Source organism: Pteronotus mesoamericanus, unplaced genomic scaffold (genome assembly GCF_021234165.1).
Source record: "Pteronotus mesoamericanus isolate MK-2021 breed Mesoamerican mustached bat unplaced genomic scaffold, CSHL_Meso_final scaffold_476, whole genome shotgun sequence".
NCBI classification, from domain to species: domain Eukaryota; kingdom Metazoa; phylum Chordata; class Mammalia; order Chiroptera; family Mormoopidae; genus Pteronotus; species Pteronotus mesoamericanus.
In genome coordinates, this window is record NW_026555318.1 from 3,283,030 (window position 1) to 3,306,423 (window position 23,394).

The window sequence follows — 23,394 nt, forward strand, 5'->3', positions numbered from 1 at the left end:
TTGGGGACCTCTGATTTAGACTTTGCCAAAGGGTTGGTAGGGGAGTGAACCCGGCGCAAGTCTCAGTTCTGCCCCTGTGGAGTGGCCCCAGCCCGCTTCTCTGGCTCTGAAAAGCAGCAGAAGGGAAGGGTCCGCGCGTGCACCAAAGGCAGGGAGCCCTGGTGGCGGTGGGCGTGGGGAGACAAAGGAAGCAGGAGTGGCAGAAGTTGGCACTGGAGACATGTTTGGACAGTGGCTACACACACTTGCACACAAAACCCCCCTCCCATGGACGCCACCACTCTGTAGCTCCTCTCCCTAGACAAACCTGCACAATCCCCACAACCCTTAGCGAGGAGCGAGGCGCTGATGGGGGTGGGGGCAGAGAACGGAAGCAAAGAGCCAGTATCACTCAGTGTCTTTCCTTTAGTCTGAGACTAGGAGGTTCCCTATCCACATCCCCATAGCCAACAGGGTCTTTAAGTGCAGACACAGAAAGGCCCAGAAGGGGACACTTTGTCATCTATCCAGGGGACACAGACCCCCAGCAGCCTCTCCCCTCTCCTGACCACCAGCCCCCTCCCTCCCATTCACACTCTGCCCACCCCCATCAATTCCAGCACATAAACTGGAGACAAGGGCTCAGCGCCATGTGCACCAGGGGCAACAGAAGAGGGGGGTGCAAGCCAGAGGAGACGCCTGTTTCCCAAGGGGCTCTTAGTGGGAGGCAAGCGGTGCGGGGAGGGGAGGGAAAGGGGCTGGTCACAGACACTGATGGAGGCGGGAGGAGCCCGAGCGGCGCGGGGGCTGGCTCTGCATGGCCCCGGGGTCCCCGGGTGCAGGCGGCAGCGAGGCCGCGGACGACGGAGCCCGCGCCTTGGTAGACTCCAGGCTGCTGAGGCCGGAGTCCTTGTTGTCACTGTGCGCCCGAGGGCCCGCGGGCTCCGCGGTACACCCTCCGCTCAGCTCCTTCCACTCGTTGAAGTTGAGGTCGGTCAGCGGGCTCTGCACCACTACGGTGTGGCGGCGCCAGCTGCTCCGGCGCCGCCGCGTCTCGGGCGACAGCGGCCGCCGCAGCCGCACTGCCAGCATGTCATCTGCGGTGCCGCGCAGGCGCAGCCGCAGTGCCTCGAGGCGCGAGGGCCGTGCGCCCAGAGCTGCCACCGCTGCGGCCGCCGGGGGGCGCAGCGACTCCTGGCTGCTGGACGAGGCCGAGCCGGAGGGCTCCGCGACGCGGGGACCGCCGCGCCCCGCGCCCGGGCCCTCGCCGTCGGGGCGGTTCCGGGCCAGGCGGCGCCGCGCTAGGGTGTCGCAGGGTATCAGGTGGTGCGAGGTGAAGGAAGGCCGGCGCGCCAGGCGCCCCCCGGGCCCCGCGCCTCCCTCCGTGTCCGTCTCCACGTGGCTCAGCTCGCTGCGCTCGTCGTCGGCCTCGTCCCCAGCGCCGGCCCGCCTTCCGCCGGCTCCAGAGCACACACTGCGGTCCATGGTGGACAGCGTGGAGTAGCCCGAGACGATGGAGCGCGTGTCCGCGGCCAGCCGCTCCTCCCGCGCTGGGGGGCTGAGGCGCCCGGGGGCTTCTGGGGCGGCGGTGTCCGGCAGCTGCCCCTCTGGCTGGTCCTTGGAACCCGACACCATCGTCACCGCCCCGGGCTTGTGTGCCTCCTGCTCTGAGTCGTCGTCCGTGCTGCTGCCCAGCCCCCGGGCCTCCCGCCGCTTCTTCCGCTTGCGGTTGACAGCCGAGATGAAGGAGATCGCCAGCATCTCCCGGGTGTACGGCTCCTTCTTGGGGGCCCACGTGCCCTGGGCAGAGACAGATCAGTATTTAGGAGGCGTCCAGATGTGCGCCAGCGAGGCCCTCTGACCCAGCCCAGTTAGGAGGGCCTGAGTGCCCTCCACGTTCCCGCCCGGCCGCCCCGACACAAGGGCGCCCAGTTTCAACAGGTCCAAGCTCAGCCCCCACCGGCATCAAAAATCTTTTCTCCTAGACCACTCACTGCCCAGCTGGAGTGTTACTATCCGCTCTAGAGACTAACCCTGTTGCCTTCCTCCCTACCTCGGGGCGTCCTCCACACCCCTTCTGGTCTGAATTGAGACTCGGCTCTTTCCTGGGAGCTGGAGACTGGTCTAGCACCTCCACCATCTCCAACTTCCATTCCATTCTCCGTATCCAGCGCTAGATAAATCCTTTCAGACACAGTTCTGGTAATAATGGTCCCTCGACAGTGAATAACACTTGTCAGTTTCACACAGACTATTCCTGGGTTACAATGACCAGACCCTGGCAGGGACCTTTCTCTGACCCCAGCGCCCATGCCGCCCCTTCTCCACTCCCGCCTGGGAAACTTGCCTTTCCCCCTACTTCATGTACAGGCCCCTCCAGGGCAACCCACCACAGTTCAGTTCCCTTTCCCACCGCACCCCACTGCCCTGCGTTTCCACATCCCCCCAGTGCCCGACCGGACAATCCCCAACCCCACATCACTTCAAATGCCAGCTCTACTGCCAAAAGCGGCTCCAAAGCCCCACTCAATCCGATGGTTTGAAGTCCCACGGTTGCATTTTCATCTTGGTCTTCTGTGATTCCCGAGCAGAGCCAACACTTCCCCTCTGCCTTCTCCAACCTGCTTTTCAGTCCTCCCTTCCTGGCCCCTCCTCTGACCCCTGGCGAGGGGGAGGGGCTCCTCTCCTGCCTCTTACCACTTAAGAAGTGTGTCTCCAGGGCTCTGTTCTCAGCCCCTCTCTTCTCTGTGTTCCCTGGGAAACAGCACTTCCTGAACATCCCTGTTCCCAGGGCCTCCTCATCTGACATCAAACTCTCTTTGAGCTCCAGAACTCTTCTCCCAACTTTGAATTGGTCTCTACCAGGGTGTTTGCAGGCACCTGAAACTCACTTATCTGGAACCACATTATGTGCCCTACCCTGGCCCCAAACCGCCTCCTTAAAACGATTGCTGACTCCTCCCTCTCCCCTCCTCTCCATTCTCCTGAAATGACTCCCAAACTAGCTCATCCTCATCATCCTCCATTGAGGCTCTCACTCTGACTTTTCTGGGTCTTTCCTCTCTTAACAGGATCTTGCCTCCACCCCTGCCTCACCCAGTCCCTCCTCCCCTGCAGCAATCAATCCTTATCAGCCCTTCTAAGGGAAGGCTGGACTCTTCAGTATCCCACCCCGTCAGGGCCCAGGCGCGAGGCCCTTCACAACCGTTCCTGGCTTTCCCAGCCTAGCGCTCTCCCTGTCCTGAACACAATTGTGTTCACCAGTTCTGTGGCATGGAAGCACTGCTATGATCAGTCTGAGGCACATGGTGGCTAGCGCTGCCTCCGGTCCTGGCCACGCTCTTCGGATAGCCTTGAGAGGCCATAAGGACCATCTGACCAAATGACCCTCTCATCCCAACTAGTTACAGAAGTAATGAGCTCAGAATGGTCACTTCCAGTGAATGCAGAGGTCAGTAGGTTTATATAAAGGTCAAGGGGCCAGTCCAGGAGCGGCTATGGGAAACCAAGGCATTAATAGGTGCAATAGGTAGAAGGGACAAAGGACTAGATTCAGGTCACTATAGTGAATTTGCTCCCTGCCACAGAAGTCTTGTGATGGAGTGAGCTCCCCATCACCAGAGGTATGCAGGTAGGGGCTTTATGAGAAGCATGGGGGACCTGTGCTGACTAGAGCAGCCTTCTTTGTTTCTAGCACATTCATCAGGCACCGGGGCTTCGCTGGGGTCCGGCCAGTGCTTAGAGACCCAGGCAGAGATGAACTCAGTTCAACCAGCCAGTATTTAAATGATTTCACCAACTACTATGGACAGAATTGTGTCCAGTCCCTCAAACCCATATGTTAAAGCCCTAACCCCCAATGTAGTTAGACTTAGAAGAGGCCACGAGGGTGGGGCCCTTATGGTGACATCAGAACTCTTACAAGAAAAGACACCACAGAGCTCTCTTGCTCCCTCTGCCTGTGCGGTAGGAGGACGCAGAAGGCAGCCATCTACAGAAGCGCTCACCAGAAACTGACCATGGCAACGCCTTGACCTTGGAGCTAGCCTCCAGAACTGTGAGAAAATAAATGTCTGTGCTTAAGCCACCCAGTCTATGGTATGTTGTATGGAGCCCAAGCTAAGGCCCCCCACTGGCCGTCAAGCTCTAATGTAACGGGGGGCGGGGCGGGGAGGGGGGAGCGCAGGGGGCAGGGTCTGCCTGGGGCAGGGTGCTCGCCTGACAGGTTCCGTCTCAGAAGGCAGGCTGGAGCAGGCGAGCAGTGGCTGTGTGATCTGGTTCAAAGAACCGGCTTTGGTTTTATTGATTTTCTCAATTGTTTTCAGTTTCATTGATTTCTGCTCTTATCTTTATTATTTCCTTCCTTCTCTTTGCTTTGAGCTCTCCAAAGCCCTTAAACATAGTTGTATGGGACATATTTATTGTTCACTCCATCTATGGGGACAAATATTAGCCATCATTTACAGATGAGGAAGCTGAAGATCAGAAAGAGGTCAAGTAACTTGCCCAGTGCCCCAAAGCTACCAAGTGGTGGAGCCAGAACCCAAACCCAAGACTGCCTGTGCTTCTAACCAACGGGCAACACAGCCTCCCAAGCCAGATCCTTCACTGCACCAGATGCCTCACTGCCAAGGCAAGCGGCTTCTCAGTTTAGCTTGGGCAGCAGTGTTTTCTACCTTCCTTGCCCGTGACTGTCAACTTTCCTCAGGGTCCAATTGCAATTCTCCCAATTCCCTTGACCAACAAGTAAAGTGGGCTGGCTTCCATAGGCATAAAACCTTCGGAATTGCCTTGGCACTTACCTTGGACTTGGCCGAACTACAGGTGGTGGAATCTGTTGGTGAAAACAGAAAGACAAGGGAATGTTGGATCAGGGCAAGAGCAGGCTGAGACTTGTGAACACAATTCCCTCTCCTCAGAGGCTCCAGAAACCAGGGAGTTCAGAAACCTGAGATCTCCCTGGGCCCTGGGAGCATGATGGGCCTCTGATGTCATTTCCTATGGGACAGGGAGGGAGCAGAGAATGATGGCAACCACCACATCCTTTGGAGGCAGGAAGTGACATCAGCCAGCCAGCCACTAAACCCTCATTTGCCCAGGGATAAGGGCAAGGAGGGCTTTTTTTTGGGGGGGGCGCCTAGTTCCTCTCCCCCCTCTGGTCCCTGTTACTCTGAGGCACTAGAGAAAACGCCCAGCACCAGATGCAGTCCACAAAACCGCGACGGTGAGACACAGCAAGTCACAGATGCTCTGGAGAAATGGAGACCACAGTGCAGAGAGAGGTGGGTGTCTTACAACATTCACCCTTACCCCCCTCTTTCAGGCCATGAGAAGGAAGAGGGCCATGTGAATGAATGATGGATACAGGGGCAGGCATGAAGGAGGTGGACACAGGAGGCGGAGTGGCCTGAGGACTAGAGTCTTAATAGGTTCCACCTCCAGACTGAAAGCCAATCCGCCCTTACGGGGCAAGGCCCTAGTTTATAACCAGAGTTATGAAGGACAGTGAAATCATTATTTCCTCAGCGGGACTTGGGTCCCACTCCCTTAATATCCCTGGGGTGGAGAAGGAACCAGGAATAAGTCCTGGCAGTGTCTTCTCCAGAACTGGGGATCCAAGGGCCTCCCGGGTCCCGGGGGCGGGGCAGTGGGCAGGTGCGGTTAATCCACACTCTCTGGCAAGCAAGTTAGATGTCGCACCCCCAGCCCGCCCCACACACGGTGAGAAGAGCAGACGTGCTGATCACACAGCGACACACCACAGGGCAGGGGAGCGGCAGCGGGTGATTAGAAGAGACAGGGGCTCCTCTCTGCCGTCCCACCCCATATTCCCTGGGCCCCTCCCCAGCCTGCCTCCTGCAACGAGGGGCGCTGAGACAGGCCTCTGTCAGAGCCAGGACCAGTCAAAATACTAAGGGTAGGTCACCCGCAGGGCGAGAGGAGTTACCGGCTTGAGCCAAGATGGGGTTGGGCATTTCTTGGTCTCTGGGCTGCTCTGCTGTGAGAAGGCCAGAGACCTGGAAATAGGCCGAGTGGCCAGGGCATCTGGTTTCAGAAGCAGAAAGAGCCAGTCCTCGAAGGTAAATGAGGCACGAGCTACAGCTACAGCGGCTTCTGAAAAGTGACGTCACTGGTGTCCGGCAAGGCTGGGTCCTGCTACCAGCCACAACTCCCCCTGCCCAGATAACCAGACGTGGCCGGCTCGCCCCAGAGAGAAGGCTGAGGAGCGGGGCTCTGAGGGAGGGCGCCATGCGGTGCCCAGCCCCCTTGGCGAGAGGAACAGGGTCTGGCTCTAGCCTGCTGCTGCCTCCTTCCTCCTGAGAAGGGCTCTCCGATGGGGAGGGGGCTGTTAACAGTCACGGGTAGCCGGCAAGTCAGGGTGAGGTCCTCCCAGCCCAGACGTCTCCGCCTGCCCTTCACGCCTGCCCAGCCTTCTTATAATCACCCGCCACTGTTAGTGACCGAGGCCGCGACACCACACTGTACCCTTTAAATCTCCAACAGGTCCGCTGGAGGAGGGCGAGGGGAGAGGAAGAGAAGGAACAGGATCGGGGCAAGGGAGGAGAGCACAGGGAGAAGAGGGAGGAGGGATGGAGGGGTGCGAGGAGAAAAGGAAGAAAAATTAAAAAAGAGGAACATGCCCAGAAGGACACAGCCCGTGAGAAATAAAAAGCTCAGGAAAGAAACCAGGAGGGCGAACAAAGCTCCTTCCCAGCCCCGGGGTGGGGGAAGCCGAGCAGATGGGAACGTGGGCACAGGCAAGCTGGACCTGCCCGGGGGCAGGGGGTGGGGGGAGGCCCCGCCACAGCCCCTTCTCAGTGTGTGTGGGGGGGCGTTCAGGAATAGGCCCTGCTGGGGCAGGGGCAGGGAAGCTGGGCGTGTGGCCCGGCATCTGGGACCCTCAGGAAGGCAGAGCCCACCCTTACCCTACCCCTTCCCAAGATCCTGCACTCACCTGAACCTGGGTCACCAGGGGGCACTGTCCTGCCAATGTTGGGCAGGAGATACTCAATGTTGGGCACTGACTGAGGCTCCTTGTCATCCACAGGGGTCTGCAAACAGAAGGAGGGTCAGCTGGCATGCCGCAAGGGGCTGGGCGGTGGAGCCTGCAGAGTGGGGGACCCTGAAGACAGGGCCCGTGTCTCCTCCACCAGCCTGGCACTCACCAGGGCAGTGACTGACGCCCTGTCAATCAGGTGCTGTAGAGGGCGGGTCCTCCTTGTCTCTTTTGCGCCTTCCCCAACACCTTGATTGAACCCCGAGGCCTGAGCTGCTCCCTCAGCTGAAGGCAAGAGCCATGTCTCCCCATCAGACCGCTCCTTCCTGAAACCTATGCCCTCCACCTAGGACTGGAAGGTGGGGTCTGCCTTCGCTGCTGGACCCTATTTCCTTAGATGGGGCCTGTATCTGCCCGCGCAGACAGAGCTCATGAAGGCAAGGGTGAGTCTGCCAGCAGCTCAGATGCTCCTGGGGAGAGGGTCTATGTTTCCTCCATCAGTCGGGGTGCCACGAGGACCAGGCCCTTCCCCCGCTGCAGCCTTGCTTCTCCCTCGCCTCCAGCTTGGGATGAGGGCCCACCTCAGACCAGACCCCACCCTGCCAGCCCTCTGCACCACTTACCCTCTCTCCCTTGTCCTCGTCATCACTGAAGAACCAGTCTGACTGCAGAGGAGATAAAAGGAAGGGATGAAATCAACGGGGGAAGGGGCTGAGGGAAGACAGGCCGGCATGGGCTCCCAACCTGCTCGGTCCAGAGGACCTCTCAGGCACCGGGAGGAATGGAGCAGGAGGGGGCCCCAAGAGGCAAGGGCCCCCCTCTTCCTGACAAACCCCAGGCTGGCCTAGTTGCCCAGAGGCCTCGGAGGGAGGTTGATGGGTCCTGGAACCCAGCCCCATAGACTGTGAGAAACCCTTGAGGAAAGAAAAGACTGTACCCCAGTGTCGAAGGGAGATGCAGCTGCTGGAGCCGAGCGCACCTGCACCAGCCCCAGACTCCACTCCTACACCCAGGGCGCATGCTCGCCTTGGAAAGGGAAGCTCCTGGAAGGTTAGGAGGTTCCTCAAGGGACAGGCAGACAAGGGGTTTCTCATGAATGCCAAACAGGATAGAAATCAAAGTAAAAAACTCTACTCTTAAATATATTTAGTGAAATTTGAGAATCTTGAAGAGAGAACTCTAAAAGTTTTCTCAAATACAAACACAGATTGCTTACAAATGAACAAGTATCAACTATCACTAGACCGTTCCATAGCAACGGACACAACAAGACAAGGAAGTAATTATCTCAGTGTATTGCTCACCACAAATGCAGGGGTTTTGAACATAGAATTTTATACTCTGTTAAATTCTCATTAAAGTTTGAGTGTGAAATAAAGCTGTTCTAAGACATCAGAAAGTACTACACAAAGAGTCTCTTAACTGAGTACATGAGCAAGTAAAGAAGTGAATCCAGGGTTGAGCAATAAGCTTCGAGAAGGATGGGTAGTAGAGTAGAAAAGTCCATTGTCATCAAGCCAGGAATGATACATGCACACCCACAAAGTGTATCCAAGACAATCTGGAAGTCGAATTCAGAAGGAGCAACCAGTGACAGGTGAAAAGACACTAAGGCACTTGGCTTTAGATGTGGTAGAGAAAAGATGTGGATACTAGTAAGCTTTAGAAATTGATAGTGAAAACTAAACATAAGCATGGGCTTTATAATTGTGTAATTGAACATAAGTGTGGATCTTACAAATTGTATGAGTTTCATGTTTAAAAAAAATGGATCCAGCCAAAGCAAGGTAGACAGACCAAATGAAATGAAATGAAATGACATGGCCCTGGCCAGTGTGGCTCAGTTGGTTGGGCATCATCCTGCAAACCAGAAGGTCACCTGTTTGACTCCGGGTCAGGGCACATGCCTGGGTTGCAGATTTGGTCCCTGGTTGGGGCGCATTTGGAAGGCGACCGATGGATGTTTCTCTCTCACATAAATGTTTCTCTCTCTCTCTTTCTCCCTCCCCCTCTCCCACTCTCTAAAATAAAAATAAATAATAATAATAATAATAATAATAAATGAAATGAAAATGTGGTAAATAGAAAAGGAAATGACATTTAGGATAACAGAAATAAGCCCTCTAAAGGTACAAAAATTACAATAAAGTATATGAGCTAGGCTCACTGATTGAAAGTTAAAATATACAGAGAATATTATATAACCTTAAGGGTATACATCTATTTAAAATAAGCACGTAGCCCAGACTGGTGTGGCTCAGTGGACTGAGTGTCAGCCTGTGAACCAAAAGGTTGCAGGTTTGATTCCCAGTCAGGGCACATGCCTGGGTTGCAGGCCAGGTCCCCAGTTTGGGGGCGCGCGAGAGGCAACTGATGGATGAATCTCTCGCACATGGATGTTTCTCTCCCTCTCCTTCTCCCTCCCTTCCGCTCTCTCAAAAAATAAATAAATAAATAAAATCTTTAAAACAAAATTTAAAAAATTTAAATTAAAATAAAATTAAATTAAATAAGTGTATAGAAGGTGGATTGGAAGGATACATATTAGCCTATTAGAGTGGGTACTTATGGGAGAGGGGGCAGAGTGGGGTTAGGAATGAAGGGGGAAACAGGGAGACTCGCAGGGCCGATTATGATCATGTGCCACGAACCTGTTATCATTTATCATATGACTCACTCAAACAAGAGGCGCAGAAGAAAAACAAGAAAGAGACAGAAGAGGGAAGAGTGAGAGAGGATAGGAAAGATCTGGAGTCAGTCATCTTGGACTCAACTTCACCTCAGGCAAACGACCTCTCTGAGACTACTTATTTAATCTGTAAAATGGGCATAATATCAGTATCTACATCTAGAATTATAGTGAGAATTAAAATGAAATACTGCATGGCTATAATCAAAAACATAAGAAATAATAAATGTTAGTGAGGATGTAGAGAAAAGGGAACCCTTGTGCACTGTTGGTGGGAATGCAAATTGGGGCAACCACTATGGAAAACAGTACGGAGGTTCCTCAAACAATTAAAAATAGAACTACCATATGGTCTAGCAATTCCACTTCTGGGTACCTGAAGGAGACAAAACCACTGACTCAAGAAGACTATGCACCCCTACATTCACTGTGGTGTTATTCACAATGGCTAAGACATAGAAGCAACCTAAGTGCCTGTAGATGGATGAACGGCTGAGGAAAATAAAACAGAATGCAGGGGTCCAGCACAAATAACGCCCCTTCTTTACTACAAAATCATAAGCATGTAATTCTGTAACGTAACAATATCACACTCAAGCCCACCATATGACATTTTAGGTGAAATGTTCAAATTAAAACTATAAATTATGACACCCATATTATTACCCTACCAACCACACTCAAGCAAGTCTTACTTCTGCCGGACCCTGTATCATTCAGCCATAAAAAAAGAAAGAAACCTGCCCTGGCTGGTGTAGCTCGGTGGATTGAGAGCCAGCCTGTGAACCAAAGGGTCGCCGGTTTGATTCCCTGTCAGGGCATATGCCTTTGTTGTGGGCCAGGTACCCAGTAGGGGGCACCTGAGAGGCAACCACACATTAATGTTTCCCTCCCTTTCTCTGTCCCTTCCCTTTTCTAATAATAAGTAAATAAAATCTTTAAAAAAAAAAAAGAAGGAAACCCTGCCATCTTCGACAAGATGGATAGATGTTAAGAGCATTGTGCCAAGTAAAATGAGTCAGAGAAAGACAAATACTGTATGATCTCATTTAAACGTGGAATAAAAATAATTTAAAAATCAAAAAAACCTGGGTTCATAGATGCAGAGAACACATTGCTGGTAGCCAAGGGTGAAGGGATGAGGGGTGTCTGGAATGGGTGAAGGTGGTCAGGAGGCACAAACTTCCAGTTACACAATAAACAAGCCGTGGGAATGTGCTGTACAGCATGGTGACCACAGTTAATAATACTGTACCATATACTTGAAAGTTGCTAAGAGATTAGACATTAAAAGTTCTTATCACAAGAAAATAAGTTTGTAACTACATATGGTGATGGATGTTAATTAGACTTCCTGTGCTGATCATTTCACAGTATACACAAATATTGAATCATTATGTTGTATACCTGGAACTAATTTATGTCAATTACATCTCGATTTTTAAAAAAATGACCAAAATGTGAACACTGTATGTAAAACATTGTTAGCGTACTCAACAAACACTGAGTGTTCACTGTGCGCCCTGCGTGCTGTAGGACAGACCCAGGAATCTGCCCTCCCAGAGCGGGGGAGGGGAGCACACGCTCTGGTCAGACAGGCCCAGGTTAAAGTCCTGGGGCTGCCATTTACTAGCTGTGTGGCCTTGAGCTGGCCACTTTGCTCTCCCAACTCAGTCCGCCTTTTGCCTGGGGAGTAGAGCTCCAGTCAAGTTTCCTCATCTGTAAAATGGGGGTAACATGAACTGTTTCCCTTCCCTAAAGTCTGTATGAGGTGGGGGAGGCTACGGCTCCTTGCCCTTCCTCTGAATGGCTGCCAATCTTATTTCTCCTGGCAGGAGGGAGTCTGGTTCTGCCCTTTGCGGGCTGGACCCAAGGCCACCCCAAGATTTGGAAATAGGTGAATATTCGTAAAAACAAACCCGTGAGCCGCCCCCCCCCCCCCCCCGCAAGGGGTGCTGCTGCTCTGGGTTTGGCTCTGGAAGACCACGCCTCCTGCGCCCCCTGTTGGCCACTCTCAGTTCTCATTCCTTCATGGAGAATAACAAGAATCCTCAGAAACACATGCCTCTGGGGCTGCCAAGCAGCCAAGAGAAGGGCGGTGACCAGCCCAAGATACACAGAGCACAGTGCAGGATCCTGCCTTAGCCCATGTCTTTCCCTGCCCCATCCGCTTCCGCTCTACCCTGGGCACCACCATGTCCTCCCGGAAGCCTCAGCGGGCCCGCAGGGCAGAGCCTTGTCCCCATCCCTGCGCCTGTCTGCCGGGTTATGCCAGACACCTCTCCTGGGGGCCAGCTTCTGAAGGCACCCCTGCACTCACAACTCAGCTCTCCAGCCCCGCAGCCCCTTCCCTGACCTTCCTCCTCCCTCTTCCTCACACACATCTTGGAAACCCAGAAGCCTCCTGTCTCTCCTACTGAGGACGCGAGGAAGCCCAGAACCATAGGGATTCTAGGATCTATTCCTGCTCGGCCTTGAAGGGCATTCGCCACCCCAGCAGCATTTTCCTAAGCTGCCTCATCCTTCCCTATGCACACCCACCCAGGCGAGCAGAAGCGAGCTCCCCAGGGGGGACACGGCCCAGCCACGGCAGCTACTTACATGCTGGATCAGTGTCTCCACGATCTTGTATCGGTCAGGCATGTGCGTCACCATGTCCGCCATGTTGTCCTCAGATGTCCTCACCAACGTCGGCCCAAAGACCAGGGCCAAGTTCCGGGGCTCCATCTGGGCAGGGAGGGAGCAGGTCAATGTCAATAACCCTGTGAATCTGACTCCGGTCCCCCAGGTCTCCCTCACTCTGGGCCCCTCAGGCCCCTGTCCCGCCCACATCCTGAGCTGTCCTTGGCTTCGGGGATGAACACCTTGCATGGGCATGGAGGTGCACGGTCAGTACAGCAGAAGCCAGATTTCAGCCCTGCTCACCATCTCACAACCGCGCGCACACACTGTGCTAGCAACGGGAGACGCTGGAGTAGGGACCCGCTGGAAGCTCCGAGGGTATTTTAGGACGGGGAGAAATCCTACAGCTCCCCTCATTTTCCCTACTGCAAAGCCAGATGATGTAGGAGGTATGATTCGGGAAATGCAGTGCAAGACATTCCACCCACATCAGAGGGCAAATTTTCACTAGTCACAGGGGGTCTATGGCTCTGGGCCCCTGGAAGACCCTCAGAAACTCAAGAGGTGGTTCCCAGGGAGAAGCGCTGGCCAGGAGGAGGGTGTGCCTCGAGGGGCTGGAGAGGATCCGACCTAGAGGAGCTCGGGGTCCTCTGAGGAGGACCCAGGTATGCATGCTTCCTTCACCCACGCTCCACACCCAGCCGCCACCCACCTTGTTCTTCTCCGAGTGGTCAGCGATGGTCTTCAGATGGCTCACAAGGAATTTCAGTGTCTCATAGTAGTGGCCTGGGAGGTCCCGGATCTGGGCAGGAGAGAGAAGGGGCACGGGACCGGGCTGTCATGGCCTTTCCCGTCCATCACGCCCTGAAGGGGCTCCCACTGCCACATCTCAGGGGCTCTGGAATCCACCCTCTAACTGAGCCCCTTGTGGAGACGGAGAAATCGAGGCCTGGAGTGGAGAAGGGCTTCCCAAGGGCACAGAGGGAATTGGTGGCGCTGGACTCCGGGCCTCCTGGGACAGTGGCACCCTCCCAGCCCAGGCTGCCTTCTGCCTAACAGCGTCTCTTCCCTTACCAGCTTCCGCAGCGTCTTCATTCGCTCCCTCGAGTCTTCGATGCGATTGGCTTCGATGAAATCGTTGTATTTGTCTGAAACAAACCAAAGAATCTTTAGGAAGGTGGGAGGCAGTCCCTTCTCCCGCACTTGGGCTGAGAAGCTTCCAGGCTGAGGTCAAGGAGGCCTATGCCGTTCCAGTTTCAAAGGGCTCCGTGGCCTCATGTTCACGTGACCAAACCTCCCCAGCTGCACTCAGGTGTGTGCGCGCCTGACCTGGGGTAGCCAAGGTGCGTACGTTTGGGAAGAAATAAGACCTGAGCCATGTTAATACCAGGAAAGGGGTCCCTGTACCACTCTCCAGGACAAGACTACCACAAGGTCAGGAGAGAAAGTGACCTAGAAAGAGGGAAGGGCCTTTCGGTCTCCACACAACGCACTCCCCCAGTGTTCGGGCTGCCCCAACTCCCTTCAGAAGTCCATGGGAAACTTTTAAAACGGGACATGGTAAGTTTATTCTACAACCCATCTGGATGAGTGAAGACACCAGGACAGGCAACGGTGTGTTTTAAAGGAAGAATGGTGAGGGAGGGTTTGCCCTACCAGACACTGACTCACACAAAGACAGCACAGCTGCAGCAGCGGATCTGGCAGGGAAAGCTGATGAGGACAGGGACAGAAAGGAGGGAAACAGGCCGTGTGGATCTTTACTATGTAATAGGGCGGCCCTTCAAATCATCACGGAAGGATGGAGGTGTCAATAAATGTCTCTGGGACAATTAGTTATCTCAATGGGGGAAAATCCATCTCTAGCTCACCTAATACACATTTAATTGCATTACAGGAGCAAATATAAAAGTTATTAAAATATTGAAAGATAAGAAAATGGCTTCATAGTCATAAAGCCTTCTTACACATGAGATGGCAGAATCCATGAAAGAGTAGTAAGTTTGACTACACTCAAAATGATTGTTTTCAATTTCTCTACTGAAAAGTTCAAAGGCAAATGGCAGACCAGAGCAAATATTTGCAAAAACTAACAAAGGATTAATATCTATAATATATAAGAGCTTGTCCCCTACAAATCAGTACGCAGAAAGACAGACAACCCAACAGAAAAATGGGCACATAGTCTGAACAGGCAAGGACAAAGGCAATAGAAAAGACCCATAAACAAATGAAAAGATAGTTAATCTCTCTCTCGTAATGAAGGAAATGAAAATGAAAACAATAAAGAGATGCCATTTCCCCTGATTAGCAAAAGTTTAGCATAATAACAACATCCAATGGGGTATGCACTAGGGTCCACTTCTCAGAGTGCTACCTGATATTAGCTTTTAGAAACGTTTACCAGGGAAGGGATTAAGATGCGCAAATGGCCAGTTATAAGAGCATGCACTGGGCTGTAAATTATAGCACAGGGAATACAGTCAATAATATCATAAAACTATGTATGGTGTCAGATGGGTACTAGACATCAGAGCGATCATTTCATAAGCTATATAAATGTCTAATCACTATGTGGTACAGCTGAAAGTAATATAATATTGAAGTCAACTGTAATTAAGAATAAAAAATTATTTAAAAAAATGTTTACCAGGACTTTGACCTCGCACTTCTACAACTAGAAATCTCCCTCGGGGACACCGATACAAATGTGCAGTGATACACACAAGATAAGTCATTGCAATAGGTTTCGTATAGCAAAAATGTGAAGGCAACCCAAATGTCCATCAATAGGGGAGCAATTAGACAAATTACAATCTATTCAGCTTATAAAATACTTTGTGGTCGATTTAAAAGAAGAATGGCTCTCTCCTGCCACCGTGGAGCTGCGCAGAGGTTTGGGTGCATTTAAGATTCGGCCTCCCCTATAAGCCGCCGCCACGGCCGAGGGAGGCATTGCTGCTGGAGGTGTCATGGACGTGAATGCTGTTTGATAAGAGGTGAGGAGACCACTCTCATCCACGATGGCCTAGGGCATGGAATTCGCGAGGCTGCCAAAGCCTCGGACAAGCACCAAGCCCGCCTTCATGTGCTTGCATCCAACTGCAATGTATGTCGCATTGGTGGAGGCCCTGAACACCAAACCAACCTACGTGAGGCTGATGGCAACCAGAAACTAAGGGACCGGGTAGGCCTCTGTAAAGTCAACAGCAAGGGAAAGCCCTGTGAAATGGCTGCAGCTGTTTAGTGGCGATGGCCTATGACAAAGGGTCTCAGGCAAAGGATATCATCGAGGAATACCTCCAACGCAAGAAATGAACAAGGTGAACTTGGCTTTTGTTTCTCAAAAAAAGAAAAAGAAAGATAAACAAAAGAATGAGGCAGGGCTCTTTGTACCGACATGAATGAATCTCAGAATTACAAGCCCCCTTTTGTTCAGAACAACCCAACCAGGGGCGTGCTGGACCCCGCTCCCACTGGCTCCCGAGAGCCGACAGTGTTCATCTTCGCCCAGCTCCGCGCTGCTGACAGCGTATCGATAGCTTGAAATCAGCCATGGTGGGGACATGTATGCCATGGAAATTAGAAAACAAGACAGATCAAGGCTTTTTTTCCCCAGAGAGCCAGATGTTAAACATTTACCCGCACACCACTGAATGTGTATGTGTCTTTGCTGTGTGTGTCAGAGGGTCTGGAAGGAAACATAACAGGTTGCTAATAAGCAGCTCCACAAATGGGCAAAGCTGGGCTCTGGAGCCAAATACCTGGGGCCTAGTACGGGCTCCAACACTTACAACCTGTGAGACCTTGGGCAAGTCATTAAACCTCTCCGTGCCTTGGTTTCCCTATCTGTGCCATGGAGATAATAGTACTGACCTCCTAGAGTGTTGTAGGAGGAGCAGTGCTTGGCACCCAGGAAAGGCTCGGAGAATGTTAGCATAACCTCGGGAGGCAGGGAGGAGGAGAATGGCAGGGAACTTTGCGTTTACTCTATTTGTATCGGTACTACCTAAGAGCTTTACAAGCACACGTTTCTTTTGTATTAAAACAAAAACCCCAAAAATAAAACCAACACACCCATTTAAAAGTGGTCAGGATATCCCTCGTCCTCCCACCCTCCACCTCCAGCCCCGGACTCACCATCAGTGAAAAGAGGTTCAGGTAGCTTTCGGAAGAAGGACTTGAGCAGGCTGCTGATCACATTGAGGTCTTGCCAGCGCTGGAGAGGGTGCAAGATGTCAGGCCACGGGGAGGCCCAGCCCAGATACCGAAACCCCCATACCCCCAGGTGCAGGGCCAGCCAGGCCCAGGCCGGGGCCCACGCCTCCGTGCTGGCCCAGCCCAGCTCAGGCCCTTTCTGAGATCCATTTACACGAAACTCTGCCCAAGGATCTCTGAGCTAAGAAGACTCATCAGGGGCAGCAACAGAGTCCCCGGCTAGGTTCTAGCCCCCTGCCCACCCGGCCCCAGTCCTTCCTTGCTCCAGTCAGCCCAGTGAGCTCTAACATTTGCCCATCCACAGAAAGTACCAGGTGACTTCTCTGGTACCTGTAAGGGACAGAAGCAAGCGAAATCTACCCCCACAAGAGCCTGCCCACTGGATCTCCACTGTGCCTACTCAGTGCCAACTCCTGCTTCCCAGTGCTCCCCACTTAGCAGAGAGTCCTCCTTGGACTCCTCTCTCCTTATCCCTGACACTTAAAAGGTCTAAGTCAGTAGTTCTCAACCAGGGTGACTCTGCCCCGCCCAGGGACATTTGGCTTCTGGAACCCATTCTGTTTTTCACAACCAGAGGGTGCCACTGGCATCTAGTGGATAGGGGACAAGGATGTTGTTAAACCTCCTCCAATTAACAGGACAACCTCCTACAACAAAGAATCATTCTGTCCAAAGTGTCACGGTTGAGAAAACCCTGATCTAAATCAATGGTTGCTGGACACAAGAAAGAACAATAGGGTCATTTCTCCTTATTTCCACCAGGGGGCACCATAACCCAGCACAAAGGCTAGAATAACAACCTTGATGAGAACTCGGGAACTCGTGCGCAGAAAACAATATAGACACACAACAGAGACATACAACTTGACGATATACACAAAGACACACAGCACAACAATATACAAAATCGTTACAATGAATCCACAGCTTAATGCCCAACCGTCCCACAAATACTAACCTCCCACAGACTGAACAGGGGTTAGATTTACCCCCCACACAAAGCTTCACTTCCAGCACTGCACCATCACCACCCCCACCCACCACCAACAAATGACACCACTGGTATCTAAGGCAAAACCATGCACCCAAAACAGCGAACACGCCACCACTGCCGGGCCCACTTCTCGTTGGCTAAGGCCCAGCTAATGTGCTTCAGTGTATACCCACCCATACCCAGCGCAGCAACCGCCCACCCCCTCCATTACCCCCTGGCCCTGAGGCGTGAGCCTTTGCATTTCCCAGCTGCCACACCCACGGCCTTGCCCTGGAGTTCTTGACCCCCTCCTATGTGCAAGCATCAGCCCCAGCCTCATCTGCGCTCCCCTCTGCTTCTGCCCACTCAGAACCTGGCCCTGGCGCTCCTGATCCCCACCCTCCCCCCAAATAGCAGCTTCTCCCTCATCTCACCTCCAAGCCCCAGCACGACCCCTTGCCCACTCGTCAGTCCATTCCTGGTCCAGTATTGGGTTATGCCATCACCCCTGTCTGGGTGACTCTTCCTCACCCCAAATCCAATGGGCCCCCTGCCTGCCGCAGCCTCCCTCTCCTGTCCGATTTCCCAGTGTCTGCCGGGGTAGACACTACCAGCCCCCAACTCAAACTTTTGACTCTTCCTGTCCCTCCTCTTCCCTCTCATGCAACCAACTTGTCCATCGTCCTTATTTTTCTAGGAATGCTGAGTCCACTTCCAACGCATCAGTAATCTCTTCCCTACGTGCCCTGCTCTGGGCCTTCCTCATTCACGTCCATTGGGTATAAGCTAAAGCACTACTCTTTCTCAAACCCCACTCTCACTTATGCCTCCCCACCTGGCGATCCATCGAAGGCTTCCTATTATCCATTGGATCAAGGTCAAAGGCTTCAGTGAAGCCATCAAAAACCCTGGGCCCTGCCCTGGGTCTTACCCTTCCCACTGCCAAGCCCAGGAAGAGGGGAGGGCCCATTCTCTGTCCCAACACTCAGACCCTTCCCTAGGATTTAGAAAATGCCTTCATGCCCCGCCCACACTGCATTCCTGTCCACCTGCCTCCCCGCCTCAATTCATCCTTCAAATATTCGAACACTCCAGCCTACCATCTGCTCCCGCGCTCAGCACCCTCTCCTTCCTCATCACACAATCTGGTCCTTGTTGAGATCAGCCTTTTCTCTTGCCCACGATTTCACACGCACTTGTCTGGTTTCCCCATTCCCTTCCCAAGGGCAGGAAGACTGCCATGTATCACATGAGGCTTCATGCTATGTGACTCATGGGATTTCACTGCCCAGATTCCTGGTTTCCCAAAACCCCCTTTCAGCGGGGCCCCTTTTGTCAAACAGAATCATACATGAAAACCCAACTGTACATGAAAATCACATACATCAGGGTTGTCTTAGTTCAAGCAAGGATTGGGGGTCCTGACCCGGCCCTGGCATCCCATTGCACCTCTAGGGAAACTTAAGACTCTGGAAAACACAGTCTGAGAACACTGGTCCTGCTAAAAACCCTTGAGTGGAGCTGTCATATTCCTCAGCTGGTCTGGCCTCATGTGATCAGCCTCTTCTCTTCCCATCTTGCAGCCCCCACAACGCTGGTCGCTCTGGAATACACCATATACTTCCTTTCTTCTAAGCCAGGGGTCCGCAAACCATGGACCGTAGGCCAAATGCACCCAGCAGCCAGTTTTTGCAGAGTCCTTGAGCTAACAATGGGTTTTACATTTTTAAAGGATTGTGGGGGAAAAAAATAGGAAGAAGAGGAGAAAGGTGCGCAATGGAGACTGTACAGTAACCAGAGTCTAAGATATTTACTACCTGGCTCTTTACAGAGAAGGCACAATAGGTTGACTGATGGCAAACCAGAGTTCACGCCTTTGCCCAGGCCATTTCCTGTGCCTGGAACACCCTCACCTGTGACCTCTGCTGTGACCAACCTCTGTTGCTAGCGAGCCGCTGTCTTAGGGCCTGACTGCATCTATTTGTTCAACTTCAGTTGGGGTGATGCTCACCCCCAGGGCCAGCCTGCAAGGCAAAGTCCCGCCTTGCCCATCTTGGCGCCCAGGGTACGATGAACACAACAGACACACGCACAGCAGCGTGGCCCCTCTCCCCCAGCCGCCCCAGCCATGCCCACCTCATCTTGAAGGTTGATGTCACTGGGTCCGCGGTTCAGCTGCTCCTGCAGGCTGCACACCACTGCGTTGTTGCCCGGCACTCGGTAAATGCCCGTGGACTCCAGCCCTCGTGCCTCCACGATGCGACAGCAAGCGGCCACGATCAGAGGGACATGCTGGGGAAACAGGCAGGGCGGGAGTGTCAGGGAGGGTGAGAGCAGCTTTCCCCACCAGCGGGCCAGAGGAGGCGGGGAGACCAAGGCAGGGGCAGCACAAGCCCCAGCTGCCACCAGGGACCCTGTAAGAGGACAAAGGGCCCTTGCTGTGTCCAGTCTAGGAGCTAGAGGTAATGCCTAAGGTTCGCCCTGGCCTGAGAAGGAGCGCTGGCCAGGGGTCAGGGATTCTCAGCTCTGCTGCCCCCTCTCTGGGCTTCCCCAGCTGTGTCTGTGAGACGAGTGGACAGCTGCTTCCAAAGGCCCTTGCAGCTCTGCCTCCCCCATCCCGTGCCTGCTCTGCAATGTGGCAGGGACCCACCTGGTTCTCTGTGGCTGGCTGACAATCTTCCAAGCGGACCCCGAAGGCCCTGGGGGCTGCCTTCTTGTTCTTCTTGATGATGTTTATGCCCCAGGGACTTTTGGAGGTGGCAGCGCTGTCATCTGGGGGGCACAGAAAACGGCAGGATGAGGTGAGCCCAGGGAGGGACGGCAACCACATTCACCCACCATATTTACGCCTGCTTGGACATGTGGGGACTCTGTCAGAGAAGCCACTGGGAGGCGGAGGGCTGATGGAAAACTATATACCAAGTACGGAGGCCAAGGGATAGGGGTGTTCTCCCTGGAGAAGAGGGGCCTCGGAATTACGTAAGGCCTCCTGTGAGGCCTCCAGGGCTAACCCAACGAGGCGTGAGCCACAGATTCTGGTACAACCAAAGGAAGGACTTTCTAACAGCCAAAAGTGTGGGAAGATGGAAAAGGCTGCTTTTCCATCCCGAGAGGACGAGCCCTGAAGGGCCACAGCAGACACTATCCAGCAGGGAAGTCTTAGAAGGAAATCAGGCTCCAGACCCTTCCAGCCTGAGACCCTGAGAGTCCCAGACCCTCACAGGCACATGCACACGGGCAGACACCCCGCGGGAGCCCCGGCTCATACCCACAGACACGCGCGCACACGCCCGCAGGCCCTCGGCTCCCTGGCAGACCCGCAGAGCTGATCCCAGCCTCCCCCCTGCATGCGCGCCACCCCCGTGGCAGCCACGTCCTACCCTTGCTCCCTGCAGGCTGGTCCTGAGTCCTGATGCCACGGGCTGCACTCTGTTTGAGGAACTCAGACTTGAGCCCCCCCAGGCCACGAGAGCCTTTTGGGGAGGAATCAGCTTTGGGCCCAGAGCTATGGCTGTATGGGAAAAGGGAAAAGAGGGGTCTTCATCTGGATGGCCCAGCATGTCACCTGCCCTGGCCTCCCGCCCTTTGGGTCTCCCCTCTACCCCTGAGGCAAACCCTTCATTGCCCTTCTGGAGACTGCCACCCTCCCTACCCCGAGCAGAGGGCGACTCAGGGGCTACCCTCTGGCCTGGAGGCATGGCGGGGTGCTCCCTCCCCTCCCCCACAGCCAGGACTGCTCAGGGAGCCTGTGCTCACCTCACTTTTCGGTAATCATTAAGCTTCTTGCTGATCAGAGCTTGGTTGGCACAGCCGGGGTCCTGGAGGAGACAGAAGAGAGAGCAGATGTGGTCAGTGCCCACAGCCAGCCCATGGCAGGACGCCTCCCTGCCTCCCCTCGCCTCCATCTGCCAACTGGAGGGCACAGACCCCAGAGCGAGGAAGACCAGGGCTGGACTCCCGAGCACCCCCTCGCCAGCCATGCAACTTTGGGCAATCCACTTAGTGTCTCTGAGCCTCAGCCTCCTCAGCAGTAACAGGGGAGGGGTCATAGAGCAGCCTCAGGGTTTGGGTGCAGAATTATGCACACAGCACCCACCACAGGCCTGCCCAGGCACAAGGGAGGCGCTCCATGGGGGCAGCTATTGCGATAATGAGGGTGACTTGGGACCCCTGACCATGCTCTGCTGGGGACAGCCCAGCTGGGCCTCCCACAGCAGGGACCCAGATTCCAGGTACTTTCCTCCTTGCAGTGAGGAAAGACAATGTCCCGGGGAGGGCAGAGACTGATTCCACAAGAGGACACGTCCTCAACAAGAGGGTCTGCGGCCCACAGGCTGTGCACCAACGACCCTCTCCCCATGGCCGTCACAGAGGCCCCCGGACCAGGCCCCGGGCCCACTGCCCTCTTCGCAGAGACCAGCCCCCATGCCTAGGAGCCCCACAAAACTTGGTGCAGGCATATCGAGATACTTTTGTGAGGGCGCTTGGCCAAGGAGGGGGCCAGTGGAGGTGGCAATCCTAGCCCAGGCCTCTGGTGTACAGCGTCCTAGGAAGGGGCGCCATTTTTTAAATTCTCCCAAAGTCCCTGCCAAAGCCTTGGCTCAATCCCTGCTGCCTGCTGCCAAAGGCCAAGCCTCTTGGCCTCCTCCCAAGGTCAATGTGTTCATGTCCCTGCAGACAGGCCAGCCCTGTCAGAAGGGCCAGCCACAGCTCTGGCACAGGGGCACCTCATTCTGTAACATATTCCATAGAAAACACAGACACGCCACTGAGCCTGCAGTGAGACGCTGAGGTTGGCCTGGCGCTGGCCTCTCTGTGCCAGAGCCTTCAATCATAACAATAATTATTATTAATAATAATAATAATTACTATCACTCCTACAGTTATTATTGTTACTGCCAGTCATGGCACACTAAAGACACCAAGTGCTCTGGGAGCCACTGTGTATTCTCTAGTGGGTACAGTTGTTAAGCCATTTTATGGAAGAGGGAACGGAGGCTCAGAGTGACAAAGTGGGGCTATGGCAGGTGAGAGGGGGCCCTGGGTTCTGCCCTGGCCTTCCTGGCCCGGCAGGGGCTGGGCAGGGCCCTCACCTCGCCCTCGGCCCTGCTGTTCTCTCGGATAGCTCTGATCCAGCCCAGCATGTCATCCCGGTCCTCAGCCTGAAAGAGATATTCACAGAAGTCAGCGGTGGTCAGCCGGAACACGTGCCTCCTCTTGGTCTCGCTGTAGGAGATGTCCACCAGGCAGGAGCCGATGCAGACGGGCGCCGCCTCGTCCTCACCTGCGACGGCCGCCGCCCCTGCCGCTGCCGGCCCGGGCTCCCGCCGCTCCTTGCTCAGCGAGAGGGAGCGCGCCCGCAGCACGGCAAACACCCGCTTCCACTGGCGCAGGCCGCCGCCCACTTTCTGCAGGGAGACACGAGGAGGAGGGGGAGAGATAGGAGGAGGAGGGTGTGAGAGGCCAGGCCCGCCTCCCAGCCCCGAGCCCGGGGGGTGGGGGGCTAGAAGCTGTAAACAGTGGACACCCCGTTGCCCACCAGAAGCCCCCCTGCTTCGCTCCGGCGGGAACCTGGGGCAGCCTCCTGCCCACAGTCCTCCAACTCTCTCACCTGTCTGGACACCCCCACCCGTCATTCTCAGCGCCCCCAGAGGGCCCGCAACCTTCTCTTTAAAGACTAGCATCGTTAACGACTGGCCTCCACACTAGTCAGGCTTGGCAATGCCCCGGAGAACCAGCAGGGGCTCTGGGAAGGCAACCAGGTCCCGCCCGGCATGAGCCACCTTACATCAAATCCTTCTAAAGCCATTCCTAGACCACATACGCGCCCCTTCACAGAAAAACTGGTCAAGGGTGTCAGTCACACTTACTCTCCCCGCTTCTTTGCCTCTCACTCAAAGCTCCACACAGTCCCCC

At 54.3% G+C, this 23,394-nt stretch overlaps 1 protein-coding gene and 1 pseudogene across 1 annotated transcript in view; one reads left to right on the forward strand and one right to left on the reverse strand.

Moving 5' to 3' along the window:
• Positions 1-621: 621 nt before the first annotated feature.
• ARHGAP23 (Rho GTPase activating protein 23) overlaps positions 622-23,394 on the reverse strand; it is a 63,144-nt gene continuing 40,371 nt past the window's right edge. Inside the window, exons 12-24 of the mRNA XM_054593718.1 lie at positions 22,572-22,886; positions 21,235-21,296; positions 20,859-20,989; positions 20,129-20,250; positions 19,615-19,770; positions 16,428-16,506; positions 13,362-13,435; positions 13,000-13,089; positions 12,267-12,392; positions 7,600-7,641; positions 6,935-7,031; positions 4,782-4,813; positions 622-1,779 (exon numbers count right to left, since the gene is read on the reverse strand). Coding sequence (XP_054449693.1) covers positions 742-1,779; positions 4,782-4,813; positions 6,935-7,031; positions 7,600-7,641; positions 12,267-12,392; positions 13,000-13,089; positions 13,362-13,435; positions 16,428-16,506; positions 19,615-19,770; positions 20,129-20,250; positions 20,859-20,989; positions 21,235-21,296; positions 22,572-22,886 — 2,364 coding nt within the window. The 3' untranslated portion in view covers positions 622-741. The remainder of the gene's footprint in view (positions 1,780-4,781; positions 4,814-6,934; positions 7,032-7,599; positions 7,642-12,266; positions 12,393-12,999; positions 13,090-13,361; positions 13,436-16,427; positions 16,507-19,614; positions 19,771-20,128; positions 20,251-20,858; positions 20,990-21,234; positions 21,297-22,571; positions 22,887-23,394) is intronic.
• LOC129086941 (40S ribosomal protein S12-like) lies at positions 13,530-15,605 on the forward strand (annotated as a pseudogene).